General features: G+C 36.4%; 1 protein-coding gene and 1 long non-coding RNA gene across 3 annotated transcripts in view; one reads left to right on the top strand and one right to left on the bottom strand.

Moving 5' to 3' along the window:
- LOC129523695 (uncharacterized) overlaps positions 1-12,812 on the top strand; it is a 111,654-nt gene extending 98,842 nt beyond the window's left edge. The window contains exons 3-5 of the long non-coding RNA XR_008667272.1: positions 6,831-6,904; positions 9,844-9,921; positions 12,731-12,812. This is a non-coding gene — a long non-coding RNA (uncharacterized lncRNA). The remainder of the gene's footprint in view (positions 1-6,830; positions 6,905-9,843; positions 9,922-12,730) is intronic.
- MDFIC (MyoD family inhibitor domain containing) overlaps positions 10,745-20,011 on the bottom strand; it is a 203,454-nt gene continuing 194,187 nt past the window's right edge. Inside the window, exons 6-7 of one of the 2 annotated variants that reach the window (XM_063708735.1) lie at positions 17,585-17,677; positions 10,745-10,946 (exon numbers count right to left, since the gene is read on the bottom strand). In XM_063708735.1, the coding sequence (XP_063564805.1) occupies positions 10,798-10,946; positions 17,585-17,677 (242 nt within the window). In that variant the 3' untranslated portion in view covers positions 10,745-10,797. The remainder of the gene's footprint in view (positions 10,947-17,584; positions 17,678-20,011) is intronic. The other variant, XM_063708736.1, reaches the window with a different exon arrangement.

Here is a 20,011-nt window from a genome sequence, read left to right as displayed (position 1 = left end):
TATGTGAATATGGTCTCTCTCTCAAAATATCTTACTGTACTGTGCTAACCTATTTTCAGACCACTTTTGATCACAGGTTACTGAAACTGCAGAAAGCAAAACCACAGATAATGGAGACTACTGTATTTTCTGTAGCTGTTGTCAGAGTTCCACCATTTCCTGCTCTACACCACCCAGGCTCTCTGCATGCTTTGCTCAAGATGATGGAACTTTCTGCACTCAGTGCCAATTTTTAGTTAGATTAGTTTTCCCTAAAATCATTTTTGTAGCAAACAGTCACTTCCATGTTTTATTTATTTAAGGTGTGAGAGTTTGAACTTTTCAGCTATTAAAACAATCCTTTGAAGATAAGCCAAAATTTTTGAAAATGATCCTGTGAAGGCCAAATAAAATAAACCTGCTTTGTTGATCTTAATTACTGTACTCTTTGAGAAGATGCAAACATTCCAGGCTCCCTTCTCAAGTTACGCAATGCTCCTTTGCCCTATTCTCAATATAATGGGGAATGGTTGAAGGGGACTGTAGAGAAGCCATCAAGTGACCTCCCTTCCCTACTTTTAAGACTAAAGTGGTCCTCACTGTATTTCACAAATATATACCTACTGTTGAACAAAAACATGTTGAATATTTATGTCAATAACAAATATTAATGTTTATGGCATCTTCCAACTCAGAGCTACCACATCACCCTAACAAGACGTTTTTATTTATGACGAATCTTTCATTTTGTTCTGTCTCACGTTTAACAAAAATTCTTAAAAATGAATGTATTTGGGTTTGTATGTTTATTTTAAACCACAAGTAATGTATGGTGAAGAGTTGAAAATAGAAGAAATTAGGCATATCGCCACAAATTTTGATGTATAGCCTTCTTTATTTTAAGGAAGTATACAACGGGCACAGTTTTGCTATTTCCTGAAAAGAACTGACTCTGGTGGTTCTGCTCAGCAGCGTTTTTTTTCCAGCTCAAAATAGAGGATTTCCTGAGGGGAGGGTGGATGAAAGTCTCTCCCATGCTGTAGAAACAGTAAAAGAAGGCTGTGTTGGCCACTGGAGCCTATGCAAATACCAAGTGGGTATGTGGCCATGAGAGAGCCAAAGTAGTTGAACATGCGAAGGAGAAGTATCTACCGTGGGATCCTGTTTGAGAAGAAAGCAGAAAAACATATTTTAATATGAAAACAAATTCCACTAGAAAATAGTGATTCATCAGATTATAGGCATTTGCAGAAAGGACAGTAAAACCTAGTAATAATAAGCAAATATTCAGTTATGGCTAAAGGAAGTCTATAAGTCTCTGAAACATGCAAAGCAACACAGACTGAATCTTTCCCAAGAGAAGCAGCAGCGAAGTTAGAAGGAGAAACAATGACAGCACAAAGCACTGGAGAAGGTGACCAACCACAAACAAAGGGAGATTCAAGGTAGACTGAGACACACACCAAGCAAAGTTAGTAAAACATTACAACCCCCCCACTAAGAAGATGCTTATTTTTTAAAAATCATTTTTACATTCACAATGTACAATCTTCCCATTTCCAAAAAGGACTTGGTGCCATTAAAATTCAACACATATTTATGAATTTTACCACAGTTATTTGTAATTTGTTGTATATTTTAAGCTGAGCTAAAAATCTCATTGAAATTTTTATACATATTGAGATAGTTGTTGATAATTCATTTCATCTTAATGTCATAAATTGTTTGTAGGTGATGTGCCTACCTTGAGCAGATTCTGAGCTTTATTCTGTTTGAAACATGATCAGATAAAGATTCAATGCTCATGTGCAATAGATATCAGACAATGACAAATATTCTAGCAAAATGTCTTGACCCAGTCCATAGCAAGTTGTGTGACAATGAATAGGTCACTATTTCTGAGACCTTGTTGCCTCATTGTTAAGATATCGATACCTTCATTGCTTGTCTCACAGTTGTGTTTTAGAATCAAAAGAGAAAAAAATATACAACAACACAGAAAGTACAAAATATACAAATACAAATATACAAGCATAATTAGTGTCCATTAATACAAATGTTATGTAATTAGTAACCATTTTTCGAGGAGTCCCATTCTAAATGAACCCCTTGCTTTGTAGTTTATTGGGCAGGTATTGTTACCAGGCATTATTCTATGCTCTTTACAAGCATTATCATATTTAATTTCTTCCAGTGATATTCTGAAATAGCTGCTTTTGTGATACAGAGGGAAAATATTAGACATAAAAAAGTTAGATAGCTTAACTATGGCTAGTAGTTAATAGAAACTGGAAACAAACTCAGGCTGGCCTGATATCTGTTTCGGCTAACCACTAATATTTGCTGCTTACAATATTGTAAATTCTCTGTGAGTGCTTATATAATATTATAGCTATTAATTTGCCCATCAGAACTTCTTGTAGCCAAATGAAGTTTGCAATAGGTATGATTTTAAGCCAAATAACTTGAATCCTGTTAACTTTCCATATCATATCAACAATCTAATCTATAAGCCATAACTGTTTTCCTAGCACTATTATTTTATTATATTCAACTTTGATAAGGAAATATATTTAACTTTAATAACAGGACAGAAGTAAGACTTATTAAATGTCAAAAAGTAATGGAAAGTAAATAAGATGCTACTCCAATAGGAGCTAGCTTAATTCTCCATGCTCAGCCCATCACTCAGAAGAGTGAGTGCTCAGTAAACAAGCATGGCACCAGACACCAAGATAGAAAGATGAGCAAGACAGGGCCCATGCCCTGAGAACATCACAGGCTAGCTGCATAAAGAGACATGTAAACAAACAATGGTAACACAGTGGGATGCTTACCATAACAGAAATAGGCAATGGGAACCCTCAAGGAAAAGCACATACGTGCAGCCCAATGGGTGTGGTTAGCAAATGCTTTACAGAGAATACAACACTTGAGCTGGGCTCTAAAAGAGACAAATATTGACAGAGAGAGATGAGAAGGATATATCAGGCAGAGGGAATTTCATGAACAATAGTACAGAGGCATAAATGTAGACAATGAGTTTGAAAAATACTAGGCAGTGGGAGAAAGTTTCTCATGGGCATCCCTTTTCCGCATGTCTCATGAGCTAACAGAGTTTAAATAGGGTTCATGGAGGTGAAAGAAAGCTAATATGACACTATGGGTGGGGCCATTTGGGCCAATTCAATGTTTTTTTAACATCTGAATGCACAGTCGAAATTGATATGTTATATGCTTGTGCCTCATCCCAAAAGTGCCAGTGGAGATTCTTCTGATTAGGAAGAGCTGCATGTAGAGAAGTGCTGGTATCGTTGGAGCCCCACAAATCTCCTCATTCTTTTGAGCTTTAAGTTTCTGTGGCTAATGATTTAGCCAATGGGAGCCTCTTTCAAAGGGTAGCAACTTCCACCTACATCACCTTCCTGACATGACTAGCAAGTACATCCTGTTGAAAACCATATAATACTTAATGCTAAGTTCTTACCTACATGGAGCACTTGATCCAAGTAGGCCTTGCAACTCTTTGACCTGATATTGGGGTGGGTCAACTTGGGCTCAATAACTTGGCTTCAATAATAAAAGACAGAAAGGACCTAACAGGCCTTCCTTTTCAAATGGAAATGAAATAGCCAAGAACAGAACCAAGGTATCTCAGCTTTATATGAAACAGAGGCAGCCTTCCCTTTGGGGGAAACTTTTTCCCCACTCCAACACATTTGAGACAGAGTTGCTGACTCAATGGGGTTCTTGATCCACAGAGATCACCCTAAATGTCTAGGTCTGGTTCACAGATAGTTTGGCTAAACAGAATCATGATGTTGTCCACTGGGCTGCTGTGGCTGCCCAACCCAGAACCATCTACAGTAGAACCAAAATAGATTTGGTCTTTCTGCTGAATGGGCAGAGCTCAAAGCTCTGGACAGTACTTTGCTTGATGAATCTTGGTATATTTTTTACAACTCCTGGTTTGTTGCCAATGGGCTAGATATTTGGTCTGCTGCTTGGAAAACTGCAGACTAGCAGATTAAAGACACTGCTCTTCAGAATTGCAAACTGTGGAAAGCAACCATGGCTTTTGATTAAACTGTCTTGGTGACTCATGTACACACCTTAGTAAGTGTCAGCTTTTGATGAGACCAACTGGAGTCAAACAGCTGATACAGCCTGAACCACTGAGATTGCCATGATTGCTGCCTGAACCCCTTATGTTGATGGAAACACATCTACAATTGCAAGACAACCACAAAGTAAAGGACTTTATGTTGCCTACCACATGCCAGACTTGTGGCTCCTGCCAAAAGTTGACCTCTTTATCTCACAGTGAGAAAGGACATATTGAAAGCGGCATTGCTCCCTCTCACTCCTAGCAGATTAACTGCATCAGACTTTTGACCACCTTCTTGGGGCTGTTGGCCATGTCTCACCACTGGAACACAGGTTAGAGTGTTGATATACTTGTCACGTCCACTGACTCTGGCTATAACATTATGGTCCTTGACATTTTCTGTGTCATATATTTGGCTTTTCAAAAAATTTCCATTATGACAACGTTTCAGCTCTTACTGGAAAAGCCACTCCATACTGGGCTTATAGTCCAGATATTTGATAGACCTTCCAGATGTCCACAGGTATCTGATATTATTGAGCATTGGAAATACTTCCTCAAAAATTAAGCCAAAAATATTTCTGACTCTAACTTCCATAGCTCCTCCTGTCTGCAATGTTAGTAAGGTAGTTTGGTCATTGAAGACAATTATCTCCAAAAAGAGATCTGTTCCTCTCACCTGCTCTATGGGTAATAGGCAGGTCAAAGACATTGAGGAGCTATATAGATTTATTTTGAAAAACTGACATTTTGCTCTGCCCATTCATGAACATGGTGTATCTTTCTTTCCCCTAACCATTACCTCAGGCAGGACTGGTTGCTATACCCTATGAACATCAGCATGGTTAAAAGGGGGCCTAGGGGACTCAAACTTAATTATGGGCAGTCACCTGGATTCTCTTTTTGGATATATGTATATAGTCCTAGATTATGAGAATATTGAATATTTGCATAAGCATACTCTAAGCCAAGTATGCTATGGTAGCCCACCTTGGCAAAAGTGGGCAATGTTATGTGTCTCTGTGAGTTTTATAAAAATGCACTGTTGTATAATATTTGATACTTCCAAATGAAAGATCTGGATGCAAATAGAAGATGACTGAAAAACAAATGGCATAATTGCTGTGTGAATGGGAAATGCTGATTTTGTGCCAGTGAAGGGAGAGCAACAACCTTAGCACTTGGATGGAGAATGAATAAAAATCTTAGGGGAGAGTTAGGGACATTGAGACACGCTGTTTGTCAGAGCCACTCTGGAGGCATCCTCCTAAATGAAAACACCGTGATACACATCTCCCAAACTGTTGCAAAAGCCTTATATTAAACTGACTTTCTGCGTCCGCCGTTCCTACCAGACTGCTCCTACCATGATTTGAACACTATCCCCTCAAACATAGAGAGAAGTTCATCAGAAAGAGTACACAGAGTCCTAGCTTCTGCACCTCACATACAAATCATCTTTCAACACCCCCATTTATCAATTTTCCATTTACCATTTGTCAAGGCTTAATCATTGCATGGAGCAGACAAATGTCACCAGGTGGATGACAAGACAAACAGAACAGATTAGACTGGCTCCCCCTCCAAACACAAAGACTAGTTTCAACCATTTGAACTAAGTTGGGAAAACTAATACTGACCAGCTGGCCTGGAGGCTCCATCAGCCTGTAGCCTCCAACTTGTGTAGGTCCCACTTGGGAGGCACAATAATTGTAAATAGCATTATCTCCATGGCACTGTGACACCTTCAGGAATGGACTTCTTATATAAAAGCCAGTCATGAACTTATTTCCCTCCTGAAAACACAGTGACATACACCTTAGAGGTATTCATAAGAGACCTCCAAGTGTTTAAGGAAACACCACCAGTGGATCAAGAAAACCTCAGACAACTGTAGGAATCTCTTTAAAGCTAGGCTACTCAGGGATGCTTCCAGGAGGAATGACTGTTTTACATCCTGTGGGCTGTTATCCCTAGATGGAAGTTATCCACATAGAATAGGTAATATAGAATTTGTCCTTGAGTTTAGCTGAAGTGATCAATGACACCACTGGAGTTGATGATGGAGTGTATTCCCTTGGGAAAAACTTGTCAGATGCCAAGACAGTATAGAAACAAGGTGTGGATATTAACGAAACACAAGTCTTTATCAGTCCCACGGAAATCTGCTTATCCTGGAAGTAAAGGCACTGGTTGCCTTTGTTCTTTGAAGGATGTTTGTTTATCAAACAGCCTTGGAAGATAGAGATGGTATCTCCCTCCAGGAATAATTATTGTCCAGCAAAATAAATATAATGTCTCCCTCCAGAGCAAAGGCTGGCATGCCTAACATTACACAATACTAAGTACCCTAAGCTCAGGGGTTTTCTCCTGTATTGCAAACAAATGCATGTGCTGGTGTCATCTACTAACTTAGATCTAATTGCTCTTCCATGCCCTTCGTCCACCGCCTTCCTCCAGTCTTGGTATTTTTATTGTTTTCCATTCACATTGAAAGTTGGCTCTGTCTTCATGGCCCTTCATGGCTCTTCACTCATCTTCTTTGAATGTCTCCCTCATGTTGTGGTTCCTTGAGCTGTCCTACCTGGTTAGCTCTAGAACTCCTCTGTCTCATCACACTTTGAGAAAATTCTTCTGAATCTGACTTCTCTCACAAGAACAAAATACAATGTCCAGGAGGAAAAAAACAGTAACATCAAGACAGAGAAACTAGAAAGTGTTTTGATCAACATTTTCTTTTTAGGACTGTGTTCTATTTGATTGGGAAGTGTTAGAATGGCAACAGTGACAAATCCTGTGGCAAATCTTCATGCAAAGGTAAGTGATGGCTATATATATATATATAAAAAAAACTTAGAGTTAGGCTCCCAATGTGGCTCCACGAAGTCCACAATTTACATTTCAGGTAAGCAGGATCATTGAAAGCAAAGCATTCTTCTATGGAAGCTGTGTCTCCAGTCTCCATGGTTTAAAGAGGTGCAGTCTAGTTGCAATTAAAGTTAGGCTTTGGGTTCTGGCAGGCAAGGGTTCTATTACCAGCTCTGTCATTTACAAGCTGTGTAACCTCGGGCAAATTACTTAATCTCCTTTAACCTCAGTGTTGTAATGTATAAAAAGAAATTATAAAGGTGCCAATGCCAGGGGTCATTAAATAAAGTATGTAAACCATAATAGTTGACAATTGTATGTGCTTATTAAATGTTAGCAACTCTCATAAGTCTCATGTATAGGCAGAAAGCAAAGACTGGATTTGAACCCAGACTTTTGATTCAATGTTTATATAAAAATGGTCTATATGAAGTGATCCTAACTAAAAGATGATTTATTTGTATGACTATTGTAAGCTCAGAATGTCATAACAGATGTAAAAGCACATTAAAATTGCTATAAAATATGACATTATTGTTAAACACATAAGTAAACAAACAGATGTGGTTATTAATCTCAGACCAAGAGATTCTATTATTCAAAGCACTTTAAGAACACATAGTTATATAACGTAAAAGATGAAATTACTTGGAAAGTGTTTGAGAAATTAGACATCTTTAAAAGCTCTCATTCTAATTGTACTATTTGGATGATAGATCATAAAAAGATTTCATAGCTATTTCTCCGTTAGAAAATGTTCTCATTCACAACATAATCTTTCACAATATATGTTATTTACCAGATACTTAGATTTTAATCTAATCTTGGAGTACTAATGTTTAAAATGAATATTACAAAAACCCTAAGAAATAACTATCAAGCAGATAGAAACAACGAAAGTACCTGTAATAAAAGTCACATAAACTTCTGCAGTACAAATTGGGTTAGTATTTTATATCCTTTATAGGCAGTAAATGCTCTATTTTATCATGTAAATTCATTTCTAGCTACTCCATATAAATCAGAAACCTGATACAATGTATCATAACACTCTGCCCCATAAATACATTTTGAGTCATACTTTGTTGACCTTACCATCATATGTGTTTATCAAACACATTCACAAAACCTACTTGTAAAATACATATTTATGGACACTTGTCAAAATTTCATTAGCTCTGTTCTAAGCATTCCAGAGGTGTCAGAATTTCTCCACATAATCTATGTTCATGTGAAGCCATGAAGTCATGAAATCAAACCTTTCACAAACAAATGTATTTTCCCCCGGCCTCCTTTACATCTGATTTTTTTCCCAGAGACTTGAAATCTTTCACAGTCATTCCAGCATGATGGTAACTATACCAGAAAAGAATGTCACAATGTTTAGGTGTTGTAGGGACACAAGTACTATGAAAACAGTGGGATCCTAAAGCAAGGCATGATCAACAGGGTACCCTTTAAAAGTGATAGTCTCTAAATATTTCTTTTCCATGCATTTAGGATAGAGGCTAAGAATTTCATTGTGAAAACGGGAAAGGGGCCACTGCTCTGCATGGTTACACTAATACAGAGCTTAGTACCTCCTCTTAGTCCAGTTTAATCAGCTCGGTCTTAAAAATCCACACAGTATTCAGCAAAACCAAAGCCCCTCAGAGAACTACATCCACCACCTGAGAAGCCGCCATATTTTATTACACCCTCCAAGCTAAAACAAAATATTTCTTTCTGTTTCATAGAATATTTTTCCTGAGAGAAAATAAGGAAACACCATTTTCACCGTCTTGTTATGTTTCCAGAGATATCTGATGCCGCGATAATGTTTTGACATACTTGAAAGACTAGTTCTCTAGCCAACTTCCTGACTGACTCCTTTTTCATTCTGTTCTAGGTGCTAAGAATTCAGTGATGAAAACATGATGTATCCTAGGCATGGAAATAACATTCTAGTGATTTCTTCGTGACAATTAGATTATGTTGAATTTAGCAGCGATTTTTTTTAACTTTTACTCTAGTAGTTTGTTGGACTCTTTTTCCCCATTTCCAATTTTTTGAATTATGAGTTAATTTTTTCCTTCTAATTCTCATCAGTTTTATTCTCCATATAATTTGCATTGTATTTCCATTTTAAAAACCAATAAAATAAAAATCATATAAATGCTGAAGCATCAAAATTTCTCTCATTCCCAAACTCCCTTCATTTCTAGGTAAAATTGTAGCATACACTAGCAAACACTGTCCAGCCGAGAAACAGCAGTATTGGAATCCTCAGCCCAATTTTTCATTAGAAAAAGTATAGAACATCTTACCCATGCTCACTGTAGTACTCATTTACCAAAACTGACAAAAGGACTTATTTATTGCAGAAAATATGGAAAAATTCAGGGTATTTTCCCCACACACACAAAAAAGATCTTTTCTGGTGCCTATAAACCTTAATTTTTTGTGCCTATTATTATGACCAATTTCTTTATAATTAAATAGCTAATCACCATCAGTATACTTGATAATCAGGTAGTGAATTAGAGTGTAGGAAACACTGCTAGCACACCAATCAACTACATTGAGTTTGAGTCTTTTTATATCAGACAAACTGAGTGAAAGGAGTTTGGCTTAAAACAAGGAAGTCCACAATTTAGTGGAAAAACTATATATATATATATATATATATATATATATATATATATATATACACACACATATACATATACATCAAACTATTTGGTGGGTGTGTGTATGTTTGTGTGTATGTGTGTATGTATATAGATAGAGAAAGAGAGGAGTTGATCATATTGTCATCCCATAAAAACAATTTTCAGCAATTTTCTCCATTTTCAAATTTCCTGATGGCTTCCTTTCATTTTTGCTTTATCGTTTCTATTTATTTTCAGGTCTTTGGTGTTTCTTTAATTTCATATATATTACCTACTATGTGACAAGCACACTGTGCCAGGTTCCAAATATAAAAGGTAAGGTAAGTCACATGAGCACCTGTCTTCACTGAAATTATAGTGTAGTATGAAAACAAACATTAAAGAAATTCATGGTTTAATAAATATATAATTTCTAATTAAGTGCTATAAAGGAAAAGAGCAAGAAAATATATGAAAAAATAACTGGAACCACAGAATGTTAATATTTTTATTAGTAAATAGTTGGCACAGCTTAAATGTCCATCAAAGGATTTTATCTAGAAGTAAATAAATAGACTATAATTGATATATGAAGGAAATAAAACACCTTAATTTGCACATTAAAGAGCCGACCTTCAACAATAGGCAACCAGATGGTTAATAAAACAGAATGTCATTTATTGAGTGCTTATTATGCTCCACATTTTATGCTAGACCCTTCACATATCTTATATTAGTTGAGTTTCATAACAACACTATAAGGTAAGCATTATTTTTCCCATTTTATAGATTTGGTATTAACTAATTTCTTTCTTTTTCTGCACATACATTCATACACACATAAATATAACCAAACAAGCAGAGTCAGCATATTTGGCTAAAATGTATTTATTCATTCAGAAAAAAAAAATTTATCAAACATCTACTATGTGCCAGGCATTGTTCCAAACATTTGGCATAAATCAGTGAATAAAACAATCAAAGATCTCTGTGTTCATGGGGTTTACATCCTTGTGAACAGAAACATACAATAAGTATACAAACAAAAGTAATAAAATATAAATTATACAGTACAATTATGATATAATAAGAAAAAATATGTGGCTTTATTATGAGAATAAAAGCTTAAGTTAAGGAGAATGGGAGCACAGTGGTGAGAGGTGCTTGCAATTCTAGGTAGGGCAAAAAGTAGGCACACATTTAAGTTGACATTTAATGAAGGTAACTTGGACAAGGCGAAGGAGTTGGCAGGAGTCTATCTGGAGCCATAGAGCTCCAGGCAGAGAGAACAGCAAGTGCAGAGTCCTCAATCTGTGGGCTTGTATGCTGCGTACCAGGAAAGACCAAAGAGGAGAGTGTGGCTAGAACCAAGTAAGCAGGGAAGAAAGAAGAAATAGAATCAGTAGGGAAAATAATTCCGTATGGTCCTATATAATTCCTTTCATTTAAATAATATTTAGCTCTTATTTATTACAGGAAATGAAAGTATTCATTGCAGATAACTCCTAGATATATATCCTCCATCCTCCACAAATGTATATATAATATGTACTTATATTATATTTTATATATTATATTTTTATATATTACACATTTATATATTATATGATATATATTATATAATATAAATAATATGTCATATATAATATATTTGTATACATTATATATTTTTGTATTCTATAAATGATATTTATGTATTATATATTATATATTTATATATACAAATATATTTATATATTTTATATACAAATATATTTATATATTTTATATACATATTATATATATAATATAGAAAGAGTATTTTGGAACCAAAAAAAGGAATCATATTCTACCTTATATTTTATAAATCAACATAATTTTTATATGCAAGCAACCAAATTGTACACATTTATATTATTCCAACTGTTACCCAATGTCTTAGCCATCTTAGGCTGCCTTAACAAAGTACCATAAACTGGATGGCTTAAATAACACAAACTTATTCCTCACAGTTCTGGAGTCTGAAAGTTTGAGATCAGGGTGCCTGCATGGTTGGGCTTTGGCAAGGGTTCACTTCCTGGCTTGCAGATAAGTGCTTTCTCTCTGTATCCTCACATGGTGGGGAGGGAGAGTGTGTGAGCATGTTTCTGGTATCTCTTCTAATAAGGGCACTAATTGCATCATGATGTCCTCACCCTCATGATCTCATCTAAACCTAATTACCTCCCCAAGTCCTCATCCCCAATACTATCACACTGGGGATTAGGGCTTCAACATATGAATTTTGGGGAGATAAAATTCAGTCCATAGCATTCTATTATTTCTGAACATTGAGACTTAATTGATTTTTTAATGGTATAAATAACCCAGAGAAAAAATAAATAGTGGAAAATTAATTAGAAACTAAAAGAAACATTTAAAAAATAAGCCATAAAGGATTACAGAATTGCTATTTATTGGGAAAACAAAATCACCAACTTTTGAAAAATCAGATATTGTGGATATTAGTTTTTATAATAATAGTTCTTCTACTAAGTCTTAAAGCCAAACAAATTGCTTCAATTATACTTTTCTTGAACGTACTGCTTTTTACAAAATTATTTTCAATTGAACCACGTTATTTTTTTTGTTAATATGACCTAAGTCAATTGATGCCAAGTGAAATGGGGAATTGAGATGTATTTCCATGAAATTGCAGCTTTGATGACCTAAATTATTTCTGTGGATCAAATTAGGTAAATAAAGCTTATTATCACTTAAAATTCAGAAGGGACTCCACTAGGCCCATAATATATACTTAATAAACACTTGTTGATTGGTTGGTTAGCATAGACAAGAAGGCATGGAATTAAATGGAAATGACACTGTTTCCAGTCATCGATGAAAGCCTTGCTATATCTTGCAAGAAATATCGGCATTATATTCAGTGAAGGACAGCATGCAACAGCCCCAACCACCCAAAATAAGTCAACAAATTCAAGAAGTTCTAGGTATTCTCATTCTCATCAGACTTATCAATAGGAAATTGACAATAACATTACTTCTATTTACATATTGGTGCCACACTGGCATGGATTTGCATAATGTATTGAGGCTCTATGCTCTAGAGAGTTGCATTGTAACATATTGGTGCTTAATGAACTCTGAAAAAATTGATTTTCCACAGAGTAAATTAAGGAATGCATTATAGCTGTTAAAGCAATCTTAAGGGAAATCCGAAGCTTCCACTGCAGCACCATGCTTAGTAAGTAATAAATTACATGTTATAGTTATTTGCCTTAATTCATGCTAATTTTGTCCAATTAATGTATCACAGTAATTCAGAAGCCTGTCACAGGAGAGCTAATTATTTATTGGATTTTTTGTGTTCAGCTCCCTAGGAGTCTACTAGCAAACAAACTTGCGACTGTCTTTCTCTCAGGTCCACAGTGACATTCTTATGTCTCACTGTAGGGAAGTAAAATTTTTCCCACTGTTTCCAGTTTTAAAAATAAATTGTGGGGTATCTAAGGCCTGTTCTTGGTTTTTTGATTGATGAAATAGTTTGACAGCCTGCTGCTCTGTTAGGACAAGACCTACTTTCTTCTGTATCAAACTATTTCATCTTATAAGTCTGTATATTTCAGAACTCTCATTAAGGAAAAAGACAGTTTTTAAAAAACTATGCACCCAAGGTGAATTGAAAAAGTGCAGCAATTATCTGGATAATTCACACCAGAATTCCCCACTTATATTCCTTTTATTATTTTTAGAGCACTCCAACAGATTGTCTAGATACTTGTATTCACCTCATCTGCACAGTCTTGGTTCTAAACCTTAAAAAGGCCACATGCAGTATGCTAAAATGTTGTTTGAAAAAAGATTGAATCTAACTCACAATGACAATTGATATCAGCTTTGTAAAAGTAGATTTTTATTTTACTGTGGTGCCCTGCTAATTCACAGCCCCCCAAATGAATTATTTATGAGATTAATTTGTTCAATTCATACCTATAAATAATGTGGCAGTTGCTAAATAATTTGCACACTATGATAAGATGCAGACATCAGAGTCAAAAAGGCCGTGCTTTGCCAGCTGAGAAATGTTCACTATCTTCTGGAATCCTGACAGACCTAGGCATTTGCAAACAATTATTTGCAGAGTAAGAAGCCTTTGATTTCCTGTTTTGCTCCCTCCTATGAGTATCAGGAGACACTTGTCTGCTAATTATCATCTTCCAGCCAAATGAAAAAGAGGTGACACCTCTTTAAATCCATGATGCAGAGATGTTTACCAGCAAGTCCTATCACAGTGATCCAAGCTGGCAGTAGGTAAAGCACACCACTGTGTAACACACAGAAAAACTTCACAACCCTCTTTAATTTGATGGGAAGAGGAAATGACATCTTTGTACTCAACCACTTTATACTAGCTTGTTTGCCTTTAACCAATTGAGTATCTGAGAAGCAGCACACTTCTCCAAGCTATGTACAACTTTATACTTTAATGCATGATTACTTCAGAGGAAACTGCCACCACCTACTGTATAATGTTGTTTTTCCTTCCTCTCAGTTGTTTTTATTACCCATTCAAAACTGGAAATAAAAATTATTTTATTACCCATTAGCTGTCTTCTCCATATGGCATTTAGGTTTCAGCCACTTCTTTCTTTCTGTTATTCTTTTTAAAACTATAATTTAAAAGGTTAAAGTGAACATGTCACTTCCTTGTTCCTTTCCTTATAGGACAGTGGTATTATGAATGATATTACTTGTAGGGAAAATAAATTTGCAACCATAGCTTTAGACTTTGTTAATTTTGACAAGTTGAAATAAATAAAATAAAGTAAAATAAAATACCTGCCTTATTACTGAATAGAAGTGCTCCATGGTAAATGCAGATGTGGAAGACTCATGTTGATTATTTCATATGTATTCCTATTCCTTCTAAGGTCTAAACTCTCCTAACGTACACCACCCCACTGCACAGTATTGAAGCCTTGCACTGCATTGAGTGTCTTTTCTTTAATGAAAGACTTAAACATTTTTGCCCTCTTGATTCATCCTTTGCATACATTTTCTTTCCATCAAATTTTATAGGACCATGACAATAAAATCTTGAGTCCTCACTGCATGCTAACTGAGATAATAAAAGTTCAACTTCAACTTTATCCACCCTGTGTATTTTAGATTAGTTAATTTTTTTTCTGGATTCCTAAAAATCTTAGTACATCAGTAAGTTAGTGATGCAGGACAGGTAAGTATCAAATTGGGGCTTAGCCTGGGAGGGTTCTTGACTTTGCTCAAGAAAGAATTTAACACTGAGCTGGTGGTAGAAGAAAACAGCTTTATTGAGGCAGCAGTGTTACAGCTCCATGACCACTCCTACAGAGCAGGGCTCCATAGTGTGCTGAGAGTAGCAGCTTAGAGGCAGTTCTGCAGTCATACTTATAACCACTTTAAATTACATGTAAATTAAGGGGGATTATGCAGAAATTTCTAGAAAAAGAGTAATAACTTCCAGGTCATCAAGTTACTGCCATGGAAAGGGATGGTAACTTCTGAGTGTTGCCATGACAATGGTAAGCTGACATGGCACATTGGTGGGCATGTCTTAAGGAAAGCTGCTTCCACCTTGTCCCTGTTTTAGCTAGTCCTCAATCTGATCTAGTGTCTGGCCCCACCTCTAGAGTTGAGTCCTGCCTCCTACACCAGTAGGACTAGCCAGGCCATAGCATCTATGTTTTGCTGATCCTTGAGAACACAAAACCTGGCATGCAGGGTCTTCTCACTATAGGTCTCTTCAGCTCAGATAACTTAAGTGTTTGTCCTGTGTTTTACAGGTTCTTTTCCTTCTCAGCGTTCTGACTTTACCTCCCTGGACTTGTTTGGGAGACAATCACTCTGAGCCTTGTCAGGCAGGCAGGACAAGGCTGCAGGTGGACTGAGCAGAAACTGCCTTGGTCTATGGCTGGCTGCAGGACCCCTGGGCCTAAGCTGCTTCACCTTTAAAGCATGGCCAGCCAGAGCAGATAATCACTAAACTTGCGGGTGTAATGTTTTGTTTTTCTCTAAAAGCACAGTGACAACAGGGCTTAACAAGTAATATGAAGATTCTTCCTGTCCTGCAGAGACAGACCTAGGCACAGGAAGGGATAAAGAAAGTTATTCTCTCCCTCAACCTTTTTAAATAAGGAAAAAAGGATACTATTGGTTTTTTTTTTGCTTTTGAGAAATTTAACTAAGTCTTGTTCTTTTTCTGAGGTGCCCACAGTCTAGGTTATCATTTGCTCCATTTTTAGTAGCATTTTAGGCTCTGAAACTGAAAGATTTTTGTGTCCCAAAGTCTAAGATAATGGTGACAAAGATCTGTTTGTCCACCTCCACTCAGCGGGTCTGAGGATTCTGAGCCTCAAGGAGGTGGGGCAAGGTCAAATTCAGCATCTCCCCGTAGGAATCGGAGGCAGCAGCACAGTGCTGAACACTTCTCTCTCTCTCTCTATTTTTTTTTTTTTCAGACAAGATCTCCTTCTGCCACCCAGGCTGGAGTGCAGTGGCAAGTCACAGGCAAGATCATTACATACTATGGCCCTGAACTCCTGGGTTCAAACGACCCTCCTGCCTTAACATCCTGAGTAACTGGGGCTACAGGTGTGTGCCACTGCACCTGGCTTCTTCTTCTTTTTTTTTTTTTTTTGTTTTTAATAGTATGGCTCACACTCCACAAAGTAAAACCAATTATTGAATGTTCCCAACACAAAGAAAGATAAATGTTTGAGATGATGGATACATGAATTACTCTGATCTGATCACTATACTTATCTGTATCACATCACTGTGTACTCCATATGTACAATTATTATGTCAATAAAGATATTTTAAAACTTTTAAAAAGGAACACCAATTAGGAGACACAGAAAAGCCTAATTTAACTAACTTTCTTTTTCACTGAAAAAGAAAGAACGTATCATTGAAACTTTAAAAAGTAACATCTATTTTAAGCAGGACCATTTGCTTTCTCTTCTTTGATGTAAACCTAAGCTTTTCATGCTATAATATGTTGTCAATATTTTCCCATCTTATTAAATCTGCTGTGACAACAACACTTTAAGGATATTTAAATCATTTTCAATCTTTCTCCATTATAAACAATACTCTAATTACCATTCCTAAAATGTATCTGTGTTAGGAACTTAAGGCTATCTATAAATGCCCTGGTCCCACACAGACTAGTGGAATCACAATCTTTGAGTATGGAACCTAGTACCTGTATTATTTAAAAGTGTCCCCGGGTGATTCTAATGAAAAACAGGTAAAGCAAAGGCTGTGAAAGACGTTAATAATTTTTGACCTTAGGTTTTGACTCTTGAAATGGTCAGGGACACATAATACTTCTACTTAGGATTTTTATTATTTTTACTTAGAAACAAAATTAATATTTTGTGGATGAGAATCCTAACTAACCTTTCTTTCTTCAGCAATCCTCCTATCAACCACTTAAATATAAGATCCTGATGATCGAGGTGCTTTCATAATACTATTTGTTGCCCACTTTCCCTTTTCTGGGAAATATCTTAGAAGCATGTAATGCTAGTGGTTTAGAAGAGTCCTCAACCTTTTTGGCACCAGGGACTAGCTCTGTGGAAGACAATTTTTCCATAGCCGGGGTGGGTAGGGGCAATGGTTTTGGGATGTTCCACCTCAGATCATCAGGCATTAGATTATCATAAAGAGCATGCAACCTAGTTTTCTCACATGCACAGTTCACAATAGGGTTCACATTCCTATAAAAATTTAATGTTGCCGCTGACCTGACAGGAGGTGGAGCTCAGGCGATAATGCTCGCTTGTCCACCATTCACCTCCTGCTGTGCAGCTCGGTTCCTAAGAGGCCACAGACTGGTATTGGTAGACAGCTGGGGGTTTTGGGACCTCTGGTTTCGAATAAACAGGAAGAATTACAAGTGGTTTTTATGCAGTCTACTACTATTAAGAAATGAATGACTAATACATCCTATTTCCTGTGCCATAAAAATAGATACCTTTAAGTGGTGCTGGATGGTTAGTAGTCAGGATATCAGTGTTGTCCGCTTGCTCCTTCTGGGATAGGACAACAGTATTCTTCAATGGCTCCTCTTTGATACAGTGCAAAACACAAACAAACAAAAAAAAAAGTTAAAAGCTCGGCAACAAAACAAGCACATTTAAGAAGTAATTGTTAATGCAGCAAATATCCATCTATTTATAATTTAATTAAAATATTTACTGAGGAATATTAAGAATCACTTACTCTCCTCTGTGCTGAAGCTACCATAGGACATCAGACAGTCAAGGTTCTAACTCTCATGGAACTTGAAATCTAGTAGGAAAGGTGGGCAGAAAGGAGGAAGTGAAGAAAGAATGGAAAGAGGGAAGAAATGTCAGATGGATCCCATGCTGAAAATTAGAGATGTAATGGAGGAAGTCCTAAACAGATTCTTTAGATTGTGTTGTCAGGAAAGCTTCTTGGTAGAAGTGACAATTTAAGGTAAGATCTGAATGGCGGGAAAGAACACCAGTCATTCATGGGACAATCAGAGACTAAGAACATTTCTGGATAAGGAAAGAGTTACAGCAAAGAAAATTCTAAGATGAAAACATGCTAACAAAAAAAAAAATAAAACCTGAAAGAAGAATTAGTACATAGTCTATACAAAAGATCATAAGTATCTCAATGTCTCTTAGAAATTAATAGGTCACATTTCCTAACAAATCTTTCATGGCTAGTATAAGCATTACACTCCCTAGTAACAAACCGCAAGTGACAGCTGACATCTACATCATTGTTGGGGTTCAATTCCTACAACTCTTCATTGGTCCTAATCTGCTGATGTTCAGACTCCCCTCCTAGTATCCACATTCTTGGCTCCGTGCCTCAGTTTTGCACTCTCCTTGTCCCACCACTAGGCTTTTTGCTTTCCCTCTAGGCAGCTCCAGTCTCAATTTCCCTGCTTAAATTTTGGCTTTGTCCATTAACCAAGGCAGGTTCACCAAGTGCTTTGCATTAGCCCCAGCCCCGATTATGTTTTCCCACCCTTTTGACTGACATTCCAAAGCAGTCTACCCCCTACTCCACCCCATTCCTGTGTTCCACCTGCAGCAAAGAGAGGCAAATTATATATTAAAATGTAAGGAAATTCTGTAATCATGACTGGACTGCTATAAACACAATTCTTCTTGAAACATGCACGTGTACAGAACCCAGCAAGAATTTCTTTGTAGCAATGGTTCCATTCAATGAATGGCAGAAAAGAAGAGTAAGACTACATAAACACCACGATCTGTTATGAGTCACTTGGTTTGTTAGGTAGAGTCTGATAATTATTGACTATCAAGAATGAGCTTAGTAAATTGAGAAGGCTTTTCTTGTTTCTGCACTTAAGAAGTTTTGATTTTATTATAAGTCAAAATTGTAGGGAAAAAAATATCTTTCGCTTCCAGTTACAGAGAGGATATTAGGCTGCGTAGATCCAATTGTCCGCCTTCTGGAGTTCCACTGAACTGCTTAACCAGATGTCCAGCATTAGGCATGCTTACTCTACCACACTTGACGTTAAAGTGCCATGCTCACATCAACTGCATTGTAAAGACAAAAGATAAATGATATTTTAGTAATGAGCATAACCCACTTGAGTCCATGATTTTAGCATGTTAAGGGTTAGACCTATGTAAATTTATTTCATATTTCTGTGAGCATGTATTTTCATTTTTTGAAGTTTATTGAGTGTGACAATAGGAGGACTAACTCTAAAAGTCATTTTTTAAAAAAATGCAATTGTCAACATGGCACAATTTGGCACTTCCTGCACAAAAGTGCTGTTTATTTAAATTGCTTCCTCCTGGTATGGGGCAATGAGCACTGGATTTGGAGCACTGTATTTGATAATGACTTCCAAGTTTTTTTCTCCTGCATAGATCTTGCTACTGATCTTGAGGCATATATGTTACTCTACTCACATCCGAGTATTCTTTTAGGTACTTCATACCTCACCTGTCTAAAAGAGAAGCCAGTATTTCTCACTACTGTACACACACACACATAGTCACACAGACGTATGCTACTTTTCATTATTGTAGTTACTGAACATGCCTCAAAGGGTTTACACCTGCTGTTCTTTCTGCCTGGAATGCCCTTCTCCCAGATTTCTACATAGCCCACTCTCTCCTCTCCTTCCATCTATGATCTCTTCTAAGTGAAACCTTCCCTGACCACCTATTTAAAAACGTAATTTGTTCACAGTATTCTCTATCCTCCCTTTTTCTTCTGTTTTTTGATAACCCTTAAAACTATCTGATATACTATATATTTCAGGTATTTATGTAATAAATATATAATTGTATAAATAAATAATTATTATTTGTTTTTGTCTAGCAATCTGCCTTCAGAAAGGAAGTAAATTTTTTGTCTGGGTGATATTAAGTAAATTAAA

The sequence above is a fragment of the Gorilla gorilla genome, chromosome 6 (assembly GCF_029281585.2).
Source record: "Gorilla gorilla gorilla isolate KB3781 chromosome 6, NHGRI_mGorGor1-v2.1_pri, whole genome shotgun sequence".
Lineage (NCBI taxonomy): Eukaryota > Metazoa > Chordata > Mammalia > Primates > Hominidae > Gorilla > Gorilla gorilla.
This window is presented reverse-complemented; position numbering and strand designations above follow the sequence as displayed.